Source organism: Brassica oleracea, chromosome C9, assembly GCF_000695525.1.
Source record: "Brassica oleracea var. oleracea cultivar TO1000 chromosome C9, BOL, whole genome shotgun sequence".
Classification (NCBI taxonomy): domain Eukaryota; kingdom Viridiplantae; phylum Streptophyta; class Magnoliopsida; order Brassicales; family Brassicaceae; genus Brassica; species Brassica oleracea.
Window position 1 is genome coordinate 4,559,467 of NC_027756.1, and position 19,308 is coordinate 4,578,774.

The 19,308-nt window shown below is 39.9% G+C and overlaps 2 protein-coding genes and 1 pseudogene across 2 annotated transcripts; 2 read left to right on the top strand and 1 right to left on the bottom strand.

The window, feature by feature from the left end:
* Positions 1 to 2,319: 2,319 nt before the first annotated feature.
* Positions 2,320 to 7,034, top strand: LOC106318259 (auxin response factor 2-like). Its single transcript, XM_013756156.1, has 16 exons — positions 2,320 to 2,679; positions 2,769 to 2,936; positions 3,022 to 3,137; positions 3,226 to 3,321; positions 3,397 to 3,453; positions 3,535 to 3,693; positions 3,773 to 3,857; positions 3,954 to 4,044; positions 4,130 to 4,294; positions 4,397 to 4,516; positions 4,597 to 4,672; positions 4,752 to 4,923; positions 5,012 to 5,925; positions 6,032 to 6,222; positions 6,306 to 6,521; positions 6,640 to 7,034. Exons 2-15 carry the CDS (start codon positions 2,867 to 2,869, stop codon positions 6,481 to 6,483), a joined length of 2,490 nt encoding a protein of 829 aa, XP_013611610.1. The 5' UTR covers positions 2,320 to 2,679; positions 2,769 to 2,866; the 3' UTR covers positions 6,484 to 6,521; positions 6,640 to 7,034.
* A 4,174-nt stretch (positions 7,035 to 11,208) lies between these two features.
* On the bottom strand, positions 11,209 to 13,351 carry LOC106314148 (annotated as a pseudogene).
* A 289-nt stretch (positions 13,352 to 13,640) lies between these two features.
* Positions 13,641 to 16,258, top strand: LOC106314149. Its single transcript, XM_013752082.1, has 5 exons — positions 13,641 to 14,067; positions 14,145 to 14,411; positions 14,516 to 14,704; positions 14,810 to 15,558; positions 15,815 to 16,258. Exons 1-5 carry the CDS (start codon positions 13,641 to 13,643, stop codon positions 16,256 to 16,258), a joined length of 2,076 nt encoding a protein of 691 aa, XP_013607536.1.
* Positions 16,259 to 19,308: the final 3,050 nt, after the last annotated feature.

Genomic DNA, 19,308 nt, shown 5'->3' on the forward strand with positions numbered 1-19,308 from the left:
CATCGTAATATCGTCGGAAGTTCGTCAGAATGACGTTTCTTGGTATTCGTCAGAAAGTCGTCGGAATTTCTGACGAAATTCCGACGAACTTTTTTTTTCCGACGAAACGATACCGACGGACGGGTTCGTCGGAATTTCGTCGGAATAGACCGATTCCGACGAATTACCGACGATTTCGGCCATCAGAATCCCCCTGTTTTCTTGTAGTGATAGTAGCGTCGGTCGATAACAAACAACAAAAGACAACGTGATTTAGCTGACTATGTCATGCATTACATTAAAAATCGGAATGTTTGGTTAAATTTTTGAAGTGATTAATGTTAAAAAATAATATGACATTTAAAAACTGAATGCAGGAAAAAAAAAGCGAGGTTAAATGTTTTCTAATAGTCTTGGATGCTGCAGTTATAAAACTCTATACATTTCATAATTTAAGATGTTTTGCATAAAGCACAATTTTTTTTACGATCCCCTAATTAGGTATGAAGTTGAGGGTATATATTTAATGTTAATATGACTCCTGTTGGTATATCGAATTGGATTCTAGAGATGAAATATCACTAGTTACATAGTTTCATTACGACTCTAACTGGTAACCATTAAATTAATATGATGAATAAGCAGGAAAAGAATGAAAGGAAATAAGAGGAATAACTATTTCTCTCCTAATTTGATAAAGAATAATTATAGTTTATTATTTTTTAAATGTTAAGGAACGAAGGAATTATAGGAATAAATATTCATTGTAAATAGTGTAAATCGTAAGTAATGATAAAAAATTTACTATTTCCCTCCATTTCATTGGTCACTGTTTAGAGCCTAGGTGAAATATAGCATGGCATGGCTCCATGTCGGCAAACCACATGCATGACGAATGGCTCGTTTCTTACCTAAACTAAATGAATTCTATCAGTCGTGGTTTGTATTCGAATAAACTTTTTTTTTTAGAGAATTCGAACAAACTGTAAATGAACTTGTTACGCAAAAGAACAAAACGTCAATTGTACAAACTCACGTATTATTGTTTCCAATTAGACGTAACGTTCAATTATTGTTTCAATTAGACGTCGATTATATAGTTGCAGCTCATATAATTTTGACAATCCTTTTTTTATTTTGGTACTATCTAACTTTTAACCTAATTAAGAAAAAAACACAATAACGAAACGTCTTTGTTTTCCCATAAAAAGAAATACACGGTAGATTAACCTACGAGTGATTCACGAGAACAAAATTCCTGAAAGCGCATGATAGCCTGAAGAACGTAGAAAATGACACCCAAAATATCTAAAGAATGCTAAAACGCGCTTCCCTTGTGCCATGTAGCTAGTATTAACTTCTCTCTACGTCCACCCAGACCTGCCTGTTCACAGCACGACAAAGCCACTTACCTATAAAAACACAACACCTTTCCCATTGATGTTGTCTTTACACAAACACCGTTATCTCTTCAAAACCAATAAAAACCCAACGTGTGCTCAAGACGTGTTGACGCCGTTAGTCCTTGTAACAAATTAAAGCAGCATTTATATTTCGTGCTAATCTATATTACTACCATCTAGACTTTAGTTTCTACTTTTAATTATCGCTCTCCAAGTTTCAACCGATGGTTTGATGGTCTTTGGGGTCAAAAGAGAAGATTAATCTTTCAACTACGTGTTTTACAAGTTACTGCTTGTCGTAATGATTTCGATATTACTTAACCTACCATAGTAAGTAAATAGATATAGGTATTTATTTTGATTTATTATCTTACAAACCAATTTTCTTTTCATTAAAAGACTGTATATTGTCCATATAGATGTGTTGAGTTAAAAAAAACACACATATATATATATATATATATATATTTGTTTCTTTTTCTAAATAAATTTTAGAACTGTAATTTTTAAAATTTAAATTTTATTAGTTAGTGTTCACTTTTTTCCCTATGATCTATGTCAAATTCTATACAAAAATATTGGAAAAATTTTATAGGATAGTTCTTTTAAGTTTTTTTCATAAAAATAGCAATCAGTGAGAAAAATGACCAATTTTTTTAATTAAAAAGTAAAAACACATTTATATCCTAGAATTAAATAATTTATACTTAGAGTTCAGAGTTAAAACATGGAGTTTTAAGAATAAAGTTTCAAATTTTAAAAAATTAAAAATTAAAAATTAAAATTTTCATAAAAATGATTATTTTAGTCATTTTATTTATTGAAAACTATTTTCTATTCTTATAAAAAAGACTATTAAAATGTTATTTAATAGAATTGCCCTAAATATTTTCTACTCTTATAAAAATATCAAGGGAGGGGACGACAATAATATCGTGACTTGTCTTGTCTATCGCTTTGTGAGGTCGCGGACCCTGGTCCCCCGGAAATGGTTACAACCGGGAATAGCCGGTGCGTGGGAGAATGGTAACCGGTGAAAGCCGGTTTTGATTACTCTTGGTTAAGCCTTGGTCGCCTCAGACCCAGAAAAGAAAAGATAAGAAAACACACAGAAAAAAAAAAGTAAAGAGAGAGAAAGTAGAGAGAGAAGAAGAAGAAGAGTAAAAAGGAAGCTTCTCGCCGGTGAAGGTAGCTTCTCGCCGGTGTTCAAGCGTCTGTAACTCCCGATAAACGAGCAGAGGAAGACGAAGGCGAGTGAAGGAGAGAGCACACGGAGCTGTCGTATCTCTAAATCGAGGTTTGATTCTAGGGTTTTATCTTCTCTGTTAGCTCTATTAGGTAATAATGTAAAAGAAGCTAAACGAGTGGCGATTGTGTTTGTTGCAGTTATAGAGACGAAGGAACGGAATCGAGTCGAGTATTCTGAGATTTTTTTCTTGTTGATTTCGTCCTTCTTCGTTGGGTAGATGAAACAGATCTGAGGTATGACGAGCTCTGAGGCCATAAACGTCGCCGTTTCCGGCGAGGGGCAAAAAGGTCATTCTAACCGTGTTGGTGAGAGTCTCCGTTTCTGACTTTTCTTTAGCTTTGTTTTTGGTTACAGACTGACTTTTTTTTTTTTTTTTAAATTTGTTCTTAGTGGATGCTGAAGCTGCTCTGTACAGAGAGCTGTGGCACGCTTGTGCTGGTCCTCTCGTGACGGTGCCTAGACAAGATGACAGAGTCTTCTACTTCCCTCAGGGACACATCGAGCAGGTGAGGTTTCAGAGATTTCGTCTCTTTTCTATTTTTTTTTCTTTTTTACTTAAAAAAGAAATAATTTTGTCGTTTTGTTGATGATTAGGTGGAGGCGTCGACTAACCAAGTAGCTGAACAGCAGATGCCTCTCTATGATCTTCCTTCTAAGATCCTTTGTCGAGTTATTAATGTTGATTTAAAGGTAGCCTTCGCTTACTCCATTGTGAAAGTTTGGTTTTTGAGTCTTGAATTGTCAGCTGATGATATGGTTTTACAGGCGGAGGTTGATACCGACGAGGTTTATGCGCAGATTACTCTTCTTCCCGAAGCTATTGTGAGTTGTGTGTTTTCTTAGTCTTTCTTTGGTTTGAGTGGAGTATAGGTTGATGATTGTTTCTGTTTTTTTTTCTTGCAGCAAGACGAGAATGCGATTGAGAAAGAGGCGCCGCCTCCTCCTCCTCCTCCTAGGTTTCAGGTGCACTCGTTCTGCAAAACCTTGACTGCGTCTGACACAAGTACGCATGGTGGATTCTCTGTGCTGAGGCGGCATGCGGATGAATGTCTCCCACCTCTGGTTGGTGTTTCGTTTGCTTCTCCTAACCCATTTTCCTGAGTTTTGGTTATTTAATTCACCCTTGTGTTTCTTCTCTCAGGATATGTCACGTCAGCCTCCTACTCAAGAGTTAGTTGCAAAGGATTTGCATGCAAATGAGTGGCGTTTCAGGCATATTTTCCGAGGTATAGGAAACGTATTATGAGTATCTTATTTAATTTCTGTTCCTTGAATCTTTTGTGTCTACAACGTTTTTTTTTGGTGGTTGATGTTTGTATCAGGTCAACCACGAAGGCATTTACTTCAGAGTGGATGGAGCGTGTTTGTTAGCTCCAAGAGGTTGGTTGCAGGCGATGCATTTATATTTCTAAGGTTTGTGGATTTATAAGCTCATTATGTTCTTGACTACATTTGTATCTTTTTGGTCGTTGATGTCAAATTTCTAATTGTTCTGTAGGGGTGAGAACGGAGAATTACGTGTGGGTGTAAGGCGTGCAATGCGACAACAGGGATATGTGTCATCTTCTGTAATATCGAGCCACAGCATGCATCTTGGAGTATTAGCCACCGCATGGCACGCCATTTCAACAGGAACCATGTTTTCAGTCTATTATAAGCCAAGGTTTGTTTTGGTTTAGCTAACTTGACTACTTTGATCCTTTGCTGTTTTGTATATGTTCGATGTCTGGGAGTTTTGCTTATTAAATGTTCATGCATTGTGCAGGACAAGCCCATCTGAGTTTATTGTTCCGTTTGATCAGTATATGGAGTCTGTGAAAAATAACTACTCCATAGGCATGAGGTTTAAAATGAGATTTGAAGGCGAAGAGGCTCCTGAGCAGAGGTAAAACAAGTACTGTTTTTGAGTATCTATATCTGATTCTGTTGAAGGCGAAGCTCACAGATTGTATTGATTTATATTAGGTTTACTGGCACAATTGTTGGGATTGAAGACTCTGACCCCACGAGGTGGGCTAAATCAAAGTGGAGATCCCTCAAGGTAGATGGCCTATATTGTAGGCAAGATCTAGACACTGTTCTTACAGTGAATGAAGGCTAAATGTTTAATTTTCTTTCAGGTGAGATGGGATGAGACTTCTAGTATTCCTCGCCCTGATAGGGTATCTCCGTGGAAGTTAGAGCCAGCACTTGCTCCTCCGGCTTTGAGTCCTGTTCCCATGCCCAGGCCTAAGAGGCCCAGATCCAACATAGCTCCTTCATCTCCCGACTCTTCCATGCTCACAAGAGAAGGTAAAGTCTCCATTAGTGCGTCTGACTATATTAGTGTGTGAAAATTACTCATTGGAAGTGGAAGACTAATACATTGTCCACTCAACAGGCTCAGCTATGGGAAACAAGGACCCTTTACCGGCAAGTGGACTTTCAAGGATCTTGCAAGGTCAAGAACACCCGACCTTGAGAACGAAACATACTGAGACTGTAGAGTGCGATGCTCCTGAGAGTTCTGTTGTGTGGCAATCCTCAGCTGATGATGACAAGGTTGATGTGGTTTCGGCTTCTAGAAGATATGAGAACTGGATGTCCTCTGGCAGACATGAATCTGCCTACACGGATTTGCTTTCTGGCTTTGGGGCGAACGTAGATCCATCACCCGGTCATCAGATACCTTTTTATGACCATTCATCACTACCTTCTGTGTCCGCAAATAAATTCATTGGTGATAGGGATGGCAAGTTTGATTATTTTGCTAACCAGTGGCAGATGATGCACTCTGGTCTTTCCCTGACGTTACATGAATCTCCTAAGATCCCTGCGGCATCTGATACCTCTTTTCAAGGGCGAGGCAATGCCAAATATGGAGAATATCCGGTACTTCATTCTCTGACGACTGAGAACGCTGGTGGTAACTGGCCAATACGTCCACGTGCTGTGAATTATTTCGAGGAAGCGGTTCAAGCTCATGCGCAAGCTCAGGCTAGGGAGCATGTAACAAAACGACCAGAGATGGTAGAGGAGACGGCAAAGTCAAGAGATGGGAACTGCAGGCTTTTTGGCATTCCTCTGGTCAACAATGTGAATGGGACAGATTCAACTATGTCTCCGAGAAACAACTTCAATGATACTGCGGGGCTTACGCAGATGACATCTCCAAAGGTTCAGGATCTTTCTGATCAGTCTAAAGGGTCGAAATCAACTAATGATCAACGTGAACAAAGAAGACCATTTCAAGCTAATCATTCCCATCCGAAGGACGTTCATACTAAAACGCATTCAAGTAGGAGTTGCACAAAGGTGAGAGTTCTTTTGCTATCATTCCACACAAAAAGTATGAGCTTGTAGGAACCCTTGAAGCAATTCTTGACTATCAACACTACACATTGGTTTTATTTTGCAAAAGGTTCAGAAGCAGGGGATTGCACTTGGCCGGTCAGTGGATCTCTCAAAGTTCCAGAACTACAAAGAGTTGATAGCTGAATTGGATAGGATGTTTGAGTTCAACGGAGAGTTGATGGCTCCTAAGAAGGATTGGCTGATAGTTTACACAGACGATGAGAATGATATGATGCTTGTTGGAGACGATCCTTGGCAGTAAGATTTTGCAGATTTTCTTTATGTCATTGTAATATGGGTTATTCAATTTTAACACTTGACACAATTTTATTTATTCGCAGGGAGTTTTGTGGGATGGTTCGTAAAATCTCCATATACACGAAAGAGGAAGTGAGGAAGATGAACCCAGGAACTCTAGGCTGTAGGAGCGAGGAAGAAGCAGTTGTTGGGGAAGGATCGGATCCAAAGGACGCCAAGTCTGCATCGAATCCTTCACTGTCCAGCGCCGGACACTCTTAAACTAAAAAAAAAACAAGACCCGTTTGCTACAAGCCGAGGTATGTTTATATACATATGTGTTCTTCTGAATTAATAACTTGACAGGTTACTAGAGAGACAATGAGACAAGTTCATATCATTACCATACAAATAATATTTGGTATTTTTGTAACGCAGGGGAAGGGAGGCAGGAACAGAAATCAAGAAGAGTTTAATGGTGGAGACTGGAGAGTAAAAAGAGATTATGGAGGGGGAGGGGGGTTATTAAGTAATGGTATTAAAAATGCAATTTTTGAAGTATTTTGTTGGGCACTTAGGTTATTAGCATCTTCCACCATCCTAATATCTAATAATAATCAAATATAAATATATATTTTATTAAGTAAACAAAAATGGTTAGAGGTAGTAGAATATGGGAAGGGTCTTTTATAAGTAGAAAAGATGGTGAGAAGTTGTAGATGGAGGCTGGGTTTCGGTTCTTTGCTTAGTATGTATCTCTTCTTTCATCAAATGATTACTTAAAAGTCTTTTATTGTTTATATATATTAATCTCAATGTACATAAGTTTTTAAGATTTTACCTCTTTTTGAGTATTCGGATTAGTTATTAATATTACGAGTGTTTAATCTGAGTTTATAAAGAACAGGGGTTGTGTAACTTCTTTGGCACGCAAACTAAATTTGTTAGAGCACTTCCAATAGGATTTTTTCCATTGGGTTCTTAAAATATGTATTATGTATATTTATATGTACTTATATATTATATAAGTATAAGTATTTGTGAAGTCTACAATTTTTGTGGAGCGCCATAGACAAAAGTTTTTAAAATGAGATTTTTGTAACCTTTGCCTATGGGATCCCATAAATATTTATATCTATATATTTTATACATATATATATATATATATATATACATAAAACTCCAATTGGAGGTGGTCTTAGATTGCAGTGTAATTTACACATCCAGTGTTATATATTTTTCTCCTTGATAAGAAACGAAGAATGCATCCTTGATTTATTGATCTGGTTCCTATTCAATCGATCCGAAGCTCTTCATCCGTAGTAACCAGGGCCTCCATCGCCCAAACTATGTTCTGCTAATACTAGCCCTGTTCTTTGGATAAACGCTGCATCTAGCGTCAGCGTCTCCAAAAGTCCCATAATTTTTGTTGCTTTAAAATCATGATTGCAGAAACCACCGAAGTAGGTGTTAAATAAACGAGACGCAGCATCAGATTTCCTATGATATTTGATCGCTTGAAATTCTAGCTTCAATCACGATTCACCGCGGCGACTCATTTTAGTGTTACGGCGACATTTTTTTTTCTCGTCGTCGCTGTCCGCGTTTTTTTCACAAAGCATTTGATGTGAATATTTGGAGACGCTGACGCTAAATGCAGCGTTTATCAAAAGAACAGGGCTACTGTCCATGAACAGATCTCTTGTAGCCACTAGTCTCGTTAGAGATCTCAAGCCTCTGTTTAGGCGCGCTCTGTGACAGGACTTTAGCATTTTAAGACATGTAGTTCGGGTGATATTCTCTGTACTTCTCAAACCCAACAGAGATTCTTGTCTTTTACTCGGAGACTCATTGTTTCTATCTGAACGTAACGGTTTGGGATGATGACGAGGCTTCCAAGTACCCACTTCTTGAATCTTATCTTCGTCTTCCATAAAGATGATATCAGCGGTTTGAAATGCAACGTTTGTGGAGAGAACGCGGAGAAGAAGATGAAGAAGGGAAGAGTAGAGCGGTTGAGGAGTGAAAGGAACGAGAGGCTCGAGCACGAGCTTGAGCTTGGAGACGAACTAACATCTGCATCCTTCGAAGCATATCATATCTGAAGTTTGCTTTCTCACTTATCCTCTCACTAAAGCTTGAAGCTTCACTAATGCCTTACGTGCTCTTAGTGCCCTCCTCGCCTGATTTTTGTCCACATTTAACCAAAAAAAAAAACAAAATTCAATTCAGACAATAATGCCAACTGGACATAGGTTTTAATTCTTTGTTGAGGTTTGTGTTTGTGTGTTAGGGCTTATAAATTAAACTCGACATACACTAAAACCTCTACAAATTAATAATCGATAAATTAATAGGATTATATTTTTTTTATAAAATTCTATGTAAATATATGGTCCCATTAAAATTATAAATTAATAATTTATATGTATATATATTTTATATGAGTAAAAACCTATTATTATATTGTTTATTTTATATTCACAATGAAATTATCTTTATATTTTCTTAACACTTAATATATTTTTGTTGAGATTTAGTAATATTATATCTAAAACCACATTTAAATTCTAGGCAATATATATATTATATACACCGAATAGTATAATAAAATTAATATAAATGTCAAATTTCAAAGAATAACAATTAATGTCTATATACTAAAATCAAATATTTTTCTTATCTTAAAATAAATATATTTTAAAATAAAAATTTTAAATAAGAAAATTTTTGTAAATTAATATCTCTATAAATTAATAAAATTTTAAAGTCTTAACTTTATTAATTTACAGAGGTTCTACTGTACTTCATGTGAACAAACAACAACCTTATGCATTATCAACATATAAATTTCATTAATTGGTTAACTAAATAAAACTTATAGCAAATGGATATACAGTCGATACTAAAATATATACTTTTAGTTGGAAATTTGCTGTATGGATGATTTTTAGAAAACCATGTGATATTAATAAAACTCTAAAAAATTTCATATCCTGCAAACAATATTACTATAAGATTTGCGTTTGCGCGACAAACACTTTGACACACCAATGGACGACTTGGCCAAAAGCCCTTTTTATTTGGTCATGCAATACATGTTTTCAAGTGAGTTTCTCTCCACTATCCCGCATCCACTCAAACTCACACAATTATGTTTTATATATTACAAAAGCTCCAATAACACTCAATATTTGTTCAAAGCTTTTATCAAAAGAAATTGTTCAGAGTAAATTTCAAAATGGTTTGTTAGGTCTCACAGAATGCAGAGGAAGCATTACAGGGGACTCTCGAACCCTCAGTGTCTTCACGGGATCGAGTTTGTGCCTTCCCCGAGGTGGATGGAGCTGACGGGTAGAGATTTGAAGTTCACTATCCCTCCTGACGCTAGCGACTTCGGCTCGTGGAGGAACCTTCCCAACACGGAGTTCGAGCTCGAGCTCGAGAGGGCAGCCTCACGTGGCGCTGAACAACGCCAAGAAGATAACTTAACGGTTCGGGATTGCATTTGACGAATCCGGGATCAAGAAAGTCGCAAATAAATATGCTGGGCTGGACTCTTTTCTCGTATGCCCTGAAAACGTTGTTTCGATTGAACACGTGGAGATTGATTAGTGTTCGAGATTGAGAAAGGTTTGCTCCGGATGCTTCATGTGCTGACAATCAGGTTGCAGATATTTTGACAAAAGCTTTGTTAATGGTGACTCATTAGATCAATCTCCAGGACATGGAGTAGGAGGATGCAATGTTAGTAAGAAGAGGAAAGACTTTTTATCTCCTGGAAGCAGCGAAGAAGAATGTTGCTTGACTGTGAACAACGTTGAGACCCAGCCCTGGTTGGGTAAAGGACTTCACTGGAGTTATGAAGAACGTTCGTTCACGGGCCTTCGACTGCAGCCAAGACCATCTACGAAAGACGAAGAAGCTTTTACCTGATCGTGATAATGTTACCATTTGTGGATTTAAACAGCGTCAAGGTCGAGGGCTCCTTTGGTGAAGAGGAGGGAGCCTACTTTCAAGCTGGTTGAGGGGAGGAATGGAGGAAGAACACGAGGTTAGGGTTTGTCTACGGCCACAACACCACCTCAGAGGAGCAGGCGAGCTTAAGTTGACGTGATGAAACATGTTTTTATGTACTTTGTAGAAGCCAATTTGTATACAATGATGGGGAATAAGCATAAGCAGAGTGTCCTAATTGTAACATTTTTAAATTTTCTTTGGGTCATAGTGTAATTTTTGTCTCTTTGTTTTTTTTTTTTTTTTTTTATGTATGGTTTATAAATTTCAATTTTAAAAGATTATAGTAGTTGATGATTTTCAGTAGCATTATTTTTTGAAAAAGCAAAATTGTTTTTTTGGCATAAAAAAGGAAGAAGATTGTTTAAACGAAAATAAGTTGTGAGTTTTTCAACTTAGGCCTTACTCAATTTATTCATATACCATCGCAGCTTGGAAGAATCATTTTGAAGCAACTCAATTTGTTTAGCCTCAAACTCATGTGCTGATCTATTAGCTAGGAAATCAATTAATTATAAAAATCTATGGAGTGTGTTCCATATTTGTCCGAGATTTTTAATCTCGATAGATCAATCAATATATAAAATCATTTTTAATCTCTAGAGCAAGTTTTATACAACGGTAGTTTAATGCACTCTATTTTATACGAAGCCTTACGTCATATATCGTTTGGTGGTGTACTAAACAAGGGACATTGTTTACTTCATCATTTCACATTGAAAAAGCCATGTTTGCACTGTAAAAGGCTAATGCAAAATGTCATTTCGTTTGATAAATTCTCGAACATCTACATTTCGTTTCTCTATCGCGAAAACAACAGTTATTATTGAGCTCTTAGCGGAAGAAAACTAGCTAATAATGAACACAAAGATGGGAAAAGCCAAAACGTTTAACTTATCCATCACAGCTGGACAGAACATCCAGAGACTCCAGAGTTCAAACACAAAAAAGTACATGAAAGAGATTCATAATAACGAGAGAAAAAGAGAGAGAGAGACGTCAAGAATCAACAGATTAGTCGACCTCTTCGATCTTGGGGCCAGCACCGCCTGAAGCAGGAGGAGCATCATCGTCCATCCCTGCGGCTTCACGACCAGCTCCTTGGTACATCTTGGCAATGATTGGGTTGCAGATGCTCTCCAACTCCTTCATCTTGTCTTCGAACTCGTCTGCTTCAGCCGTCTGGTTCCCATCGAGCCACTGGATCGCCTCCTCAACAGAATCCTCAATCTTCTTCTTGTCCGCAGCAGGAAGCTTCTCACCAATCTTCTCATCACGGATCGTGTTCCTCATGTTGTAAGCGTAGTTCTCGAGAGCGTTCTTGTGCTCCTCATCCTCAGACTTGTACTTCTCAGCCTCTTGGACCATCTTCTCGATATCGTCCTTGGACAAACGACCCTTGTCGTTGGTGATGGTGATCTTGTTCTTCTGTCCGGTGGTCTTGTCCTCAGCAGAGACGTTGAGGATACCGTTGGCGTCAATGTCGAAGCAGACAGTGATCTGAGGGACACCACGTGGAGCTGGAGGGATTCCAGAGAGCTCAAACTTTCCTAAGAGGTTGTTGTCCTTGGTTCTGGCTCTCTCCCCTTCAAACACCTGGCTGGTTGTCAGAGTAGGTCGAGAACACTTGCTCCTTCTTGGTCGGAATGGTTGTGTTTCTTGCGATCAAAGTGGTCATGACACCACCGGCGGTCTCAAGACCGAGTGAGAGAGGAGTGACATCGAGCAAGAGAAGATCTTGGACCTTCTCGTTGCAAAGCTCCTTGCCGTTGAAGAAGTCCTGAAGCAATTGCTGAACCTTGGGAATACGGGTGGAGCCACCGACAAGGACAACATCGTGGACGGTGCTCTTGTCCATCTTAGCATCACGTAGACACTTCTCGACTGGCTCCATACACTTCCTAAAGAGATCCATGTTGAGCTCCTCGAATCTAGCACGGGTGAGCGCAGAGTAGAAATCAATGCCCTCAAAGAGAGAGTCAATCTCGATGGTGGTTTGAGCAGTGAAAAACATCGTGGACACTGCTCTTGTCCATCTTAGCATCACGGAGACACTTCTCCACTGGCTCCATACACTTCCTAAAGAGATCCATGTTGAGCTCCTCGAACCGTCCTTCTTGCTCTTCCTCTTAAACTCGAGAACAAAGTGGTTGACCATTCTGTTGTCGAAGTTCTCACCGCCAAGATGAGTATCTCCAGCAGTGGCCTTGACCTCAAAGATACCTTCCTCAATAGTGAGAAGGGAGACATCAAAAGTACCACCACCAAGATCAAAGATCAAGACCGTAGGCAATAGCAGCAGCGGTGGGCTACGTTTTGAGTTTCGTAAAGTAAATTGGTAAACAACTAAGGAAGAATGAGATTTGCTTATATAGACTTTAGCGCGGGGCTTGGGTTTGATCGGGCGGTCACGGATGAACTGAACTCAGATCTAGGGCGCCCAGGCTGTGTTTAATAAAGGGTTCCAGAATGTTCGATGGCTGTGAGTTTAAAACCCTAGTTTTTTACAAGCTGGCAACTTGTTTGATTGACCTAATGGGCCGAGCTAGCTCTACTTATGGGTTTTATTAGTGTTGGCTGAATGGGCCGAGCTATCTGTACTTGTGGGTTTTATTAGTGTTGGGCAGTGTGTGTTTTTTTCTCTTCTCCACGAACAAGTGTGAGTATTATTATTATTATTCAATGTTCGGATTGTAATTTTCCTAAATTTGAAAAACCTCAACAAATGTTTATTTTCTTTTCTCTTGACCCAAACAAAATGTACTTTTTTTTTCCATTTGTTTTAAAATTTAGAGAGAATGGGCGACATATACCCGAAAGAGGTCCAAATTTGGTAAATGCCCATGGGTTTGGATATGGGCAAAAGCAATGAACTTTTGGCGACGATTTGACGAAAATGCTTCCCTTTCTACCTCGTGGGTTCGGCGCTAGAACGCGTGTGTGTGTGTGTCAGAAAGCAGAGAAACTAGAATTTGGTTGAGGCGTGTACAGAGGAGCGTGTCTGACACAAGGAGGCGCCGGAGGCGAGGAACTGCTGGGTAAAAAGGAGCTCCTTACTCGTTATGATGAAAATTGCTTCGGTAAGTGGAATGGTGGTTGCGTATTGGGTTGTGGGTTTGGTACTAGGCTTCATAGAATAGAATATATATACTTAGCAGAGGGTTGAGAGATTGCTGTGAGAGACAAAGTGAAAACGAAAACTGTGATTGAGAGTTTAGAGGTTAGGAACTCGTTTGACAGTGTTCGTTATCTCTTAGAGGAGAGGTATAAAAATTATTGATATATATTCATCTACATAGACTTGTGTTTTGCGACTCTTTGATGATTAATACACATTTGTGTTCGCTGTTATAAACTAGAGATTCACATTCTGTGTTCTGTCTTTTTGTTCAGGAAACAATGAACTTGTTCAAGTACAAGCAATGGGGCAACTGGTGAGAGTTGTTGTAGGTGAATGGCAGAGACTTGCCCATGGGACCTGGATGTTCGACATGGATCACACACAAGTGAAATACAATATTGTGTTGAGAGAGAATGAGACTTACGGCGACTTGGTGGCTATGGTGAGGGGTAAATACCGAGTACTCCTTTCTGAACATGTCGCCTTGACCAATGATTTCCCTGAGTGGATGAAAGTTCCTGGAGACTACACCACACCGCCTGTTGACATACTAGAAGACAAAGATGTGGAGCTATTCATGGCAGTCAGGATGGACTACGTTAACTTGACTTTGTGTGTGGCCTATGGAAACGTGGAAGTTGGCCACTACCACACAATGCGGAGGGAGGAGTTCGGGCTGACGGAAGACGGGACTGATGTTGTTCCACCAAAACCAATACTGTGGAGAGGTTTGTAAAGCAACCATTAAATAAGTTGGTTGCTAAGTTGTATATTTGTATGCTAACTTTGGTGTTACTGTGTAAAGGTTTCCGTTCGGGTGGATATCTGCAAGTTAGCGAGGAGAAGTTGATGACCATCTGCAGCAGTGAGCAGATGGTGGAAATCCGTAGGAACGCCGTGCGTCTGACAAGGGAAGAGATTTTTCAGCCCCTGATAGTGATTGATGAAAACTCCTCTCAGACCGATTCATCAGATGAAATGGATATTTTCACACCTAATGCTGAAGGGATGATCCGGCTTGAGGAAATACCTATAGAACCGCCAATTGGAGCGAACCTAACATTGGCGATTAGTAAGTAGAAGTTTATTTAATTGTTTTGTTGGAGATTATTTGGTTGATGGAGTATAGATATTTAGCCAATAACTGAAGCGTTTGATTGTTAACTTTTTTTTTAGCTGCTGCTGATGACATTACTGGAAGACGCGTGGAATCCTATGGGAAAGGCAAGGGGATAATAACTGGTCCAGACATTACGGGTGGTCAGCTCTTCGTGCTGCAGATGGGTTCAGGTTCCGGTTATGCAAACACTGAGGGGGCTGATGTGGCACTTGAGGAGGATGTAGCTTATGCTGGTGAGCAAAAAGGTTAGCTTCCCCCGGAGTGGATAAGTTTATTTATTTCGGGTAATGGATGAGTTAGTTGGTAAATGAGTCTGTATGTTCTAACATTCTATGAATTGCTGATTTCAGGCAAAGAGGAAATAGACAGCAATAATCAGCTCTATGTGGGGCAAGTATTTGTCGACCAGGATGCTTTCAAGGTTCACATGTCGCTCCATGCATTGGCTAACAAGTACAGATACTTCGTGAGGAAGTCTGGGCCCGGAAAAGTGGTTCTGAAGTGCAGTGGAGTTAACTGTCCATGGCGTCTGTACGCAACTAAAATCATAGGGTGCCCGCGGTTTGAAATCAAGACATTGGATAGTAACCACCGTTGCACTGTTAGCGAGCGGGGGGAGTTTAGGAGACATGCAACCTCATCAATTGTTGGAGGAATGATGAGGAGCAAGTATGTTGGTACCGGGAGTGGCCCAAGGCCAGGAGCGTTGAGGGAGATGATGAAGACGGACCACAGTATACTGATATCCTACTGGACTGCTTGGAAGTCCCGGGAGATTGCCATAGAGAATGGGCGTGGAAATGTTGAGGCAGCATATAGTGCTTTACCTTCCTACCTCCAGCAGTTGGCCGTTGCGATTCCTAGGACTCTGGTCGCATTGGAGACAAGCAAGGGACCAGGCGGTGTCCAGCATTTCAAGCACCTCTTCCTGTCATTTGGGGCAAGCCAAAAAGGATTTGATTTCGTGAGAAAGGTGGTCATCATTGATGGAACGCACTTGAAGGGGAAGTTTGCAGGGTGTTTGCTCACAGCAAGTGCACAAGATGGGAACTATCAGATATTTCCGATTGCGTTTGGGATAGTACCAATCATGGACATGGTCCTTCAACAAGCTCCTTGCTGTAGTGCCTGATGCTGCAGACTTAGTCTTTGTCTCTGACAGACACACTGCAATATACTCTGGAATCCGTAGAGTAAGCACTTACATCATTGCCTCGATTTAAAATATTAAAGGCAAACTATAGTGCATAAGTTAGCGGTTAACTTACTTGGTAGTATGTAAAGTAAGATCACTCCCACTGGTTAACAGTTAAATATTTTGTTAGTTTGCTAACTAGTGTAGTTTGTTTTAACAGGTTTATCCGATGGCTAAGCATTGTGCTTGCTTGCTACATCTCCAGAGAAACGTCCAGACCATCTTCAAGAAGAAACATTTGATGTACCTTCTGGGTAGAGCAGCAAGAGCTTACAAGCTGGAGGATTTCTACTTGCACTTCAACGAGCTCAAGGTGGTTGACGGCACTTGTGCGGATTATCTGATCCGGGTCGGACTTGAGCACTGGGCTAGATCGCATTTTGATGGGGCAAGGTACAACATTATGACAAGTAACCTCGTTGAGTCCTTGAACGCAGCACTGTCTGAGGCTAGAGAATACCCCATTGTCCCGCTTCTGGAGTATATTAGATCAATGATGATGGGATGGTTCTCTTCGAGACGTGATGCAGTAGCAAAGAACGTGGGGGCACTAACTCCGAAAGTTACTGATATCGTGATGCGCAACTTCACAGACTCCACATGATATGCGGTCAAACACATCATAAACAATGAATACAAAGTTGTTGATGGAAATGGGATGTATCACCGTGTGGATCTTGATAAGAAAACTTGTTCTTGCAAGGAATTCGACGCGCTGGCCATCCCTTGTTCGCATGTAGTGTCTGCTGCCATATATGCACGGGAGTCAGTGGAGAGTAAGGTGGCTGTGTTTTACAGCAACACGTACTGGGGATTAGCGTACAATGGGAGCATCAACCTGGTGGAACTAGCCAACATTGATGTGTACAAGTTTGGTATGGATGGAGAGGATGGCCACCTTCTCCCTCCAGCAACTGGCCGCCCACCTGGGAGACCGAGGAAGGCCAGAATTCCATCGCTGGGGAATTCAAGGTTAGTATCTTTGGTGTAATTTATTTACTTTACCTGTTACGATGTATACTAACGTCTAAACACTCTGTTAACATGTAATTCCCTCCCGACATGCAGATGAGTGGTGCTTTAAAGCACCGCAGAACCTGCAGCAGAACATGCAGCAGATGTGGGGGAACGGACCATAACAAGGTCACTTGTAAGTAGAGCTGGAAATTTTAATCATTGCCCGCGGGCCCCGCCCCGTTTGACCCGCCGCGGGGCGGGTGCGGGTCGAACCATTTGAAATTTTTAAATCGAGGGTGCGGGTGCGGGTCGAGATTATTTTGAGCGGGGCGGGTGCGGGTCAGCCGAATTTGAATCGCAGGTACCCGCCAACCCGCAAATTAAAAAAAATAAAAAAAATTTGAAAAAAAAAACATTTTTCGTAAAATATATAAAAAACAATATATTTTTTTAATAGTATTTTTTAAAAATAACTATTATATAAATAAAAAATAATTTTTTTTAAATAAAATAATTATTATATAATTAAAAAATAATCATTTTTAATTAAAATAACTATTTTTAATATAATTAATATTACCCGCGGGTTTGGCGGGTTACCCGCGGGTTTTGGCGGGGCGGGTGCGGATATAAAAGTTTTTGTTTGCGGGTTATGCGGGTCGAGTTTTTGAATCGAAAAAATGATTCGACCCGCGGCGGGGCGGGGCGGGTCGGGGCGGGTTGACCCGCGAACCCAGCACTACTTGTAAGATGCCTATCTGAAGATCGAGATGAAGACTAAGTATGTAGGGGTGAGTGGAGTTGTTGTGTTTCTTTTGTAATGGTCAGATCTGGGGCGACCTTTTTTGTTATCATGTACTAAAACTAAGTCCACCTAAGCATCTCACATTGACGCATATGTATGTGCAATGTAGAGTATGAATAAAGACTCCCCCATTTTATGTTATGAAATGTATGTCTTTGTTAAGTTAGCCGCTAACTTCGAGTTTTTCGCACTGCATTCGTTCTTGGAGTGATATGTGTGGATATGACATGAAATATATTAGTTGGCCGCTAACAGCAGAGTTATGTAACATGCAATAAATGAGTTGGCCGCTAACTTCAGAGTTATGTTAGATGCATTAGTTGTTAGAAAGATAAGTTTGGCTGCTCATGGTGATAAATTACTTGTGGTGCATAAAGTAATAGTTGTTGGCGTGTAAGGAAGCAACATATAGCGGGTGCAAGAAATTATCAAGTGCTTTTACATCGTTATAACATAGGTAATTGTGGGTTACCATTGTAAACTATTGTTATCCGTTAACTTCGGAGAGTTATGATAAATGATATTTCAGACATTTAATTTGAATGAGAGCAGAGTATAAGGGTTTGTATGTGGTAAGAGTCCATTGTAAAACGAGGTGAGATTTGATCTATATGAGTGTTATGTATTTAAAACGGTTTGTCAACTGAGTTTGGCAAACAAGTCCATTACAACTTGCTACAAGTAAATTTAGCTGCTAACTTCGTAGTTTATGTTAGCCGCATTGATTCTTAAAGTGATAAATTTGTATCGTAGATGATGTGCAATTACTTAAAGTTTATGCGCGTTAGCATGTAAAATATATGTTGGCTTTATTAGTTGTTAGAATGATAAGTCTAGCCGTGTTAACAAGCAATAAATAAGTTGGTAGCTAATTTAGGATTTATTCAATTTACATATGTTGTTTACCGATAACAAGTAATTTATAGGTGAATACGACGAATTTTTGAGTTAACGTCAGGCGATAAAATTCCAAAGTTGGTAGATAGTAGGGCGTTCCAAAAGAAAGATTTAGAAACAACAACACAAGCTGGGGATAGGCCTAAGTTTGAAGGAAGAGGGAAACAAGACGGTTACATAGAGATGTCCTCGAAGAATTTGACCGCAATTGCTTGGATGCGTATGGAAGCAGACGCGGAGTGATTGCTTTGCAAGCACCAAGACCATCCCCAGCCTGAGCTTCGATCAACAGCACCGTCATGACTCTGCATCAGTTTGACTAGATACCTGTGGTATTCCCTTGCATCTGGACACTGTAAAGCCATTGACACCGGCGTTGGTTCCTGAAAAGCCAAGCTACTTAAGAACATATGGGAGGAGGGTAGCAATAGGGTTTAACTCTTTCTTCAGCGAGCTGTCGCTTCGAAACGATGTGTTGCAATCCAGAACATGGAGGGTGCACGCTTTCGTATCGATACAAACTCCAACCCAGTGTTGTTTGTCCATGTTAAATGGGAAATATATCCTCTCATGCGACTTCTCTAAGTGTTTCTCCAGCGGGACGTCAACGAACTTAAGCTTGGCACGGTCCTTGACGTCGGTCTTCACAAACCGATTGTGGTGGTTCATCAGAGCTACTGGAAGGGTAGTGTCGTATATGGCAACATTGGGACCAACTGTGGGCCCACGAGACACAAATCCGATAAGGGCGTCAACGACCTGAATTGAATGACATCAGCTAAGCATACATGTAAAAAATTGCTAAACATCTGAGTAGTGTTACTTACCCCCGTAGGTAATATGGTGGTTCGATAGGCAATATCACAGAACTCAAGCGATGTCATGGAGTTGCTGTTAGGAAGATTTATTTCCCTGTAACAATTTATTTAATTGGTTAAATGTTTGTAGATGAAACTAATAATTTTAGGCATGCAGTAGAAAACGATTGAGGGGTG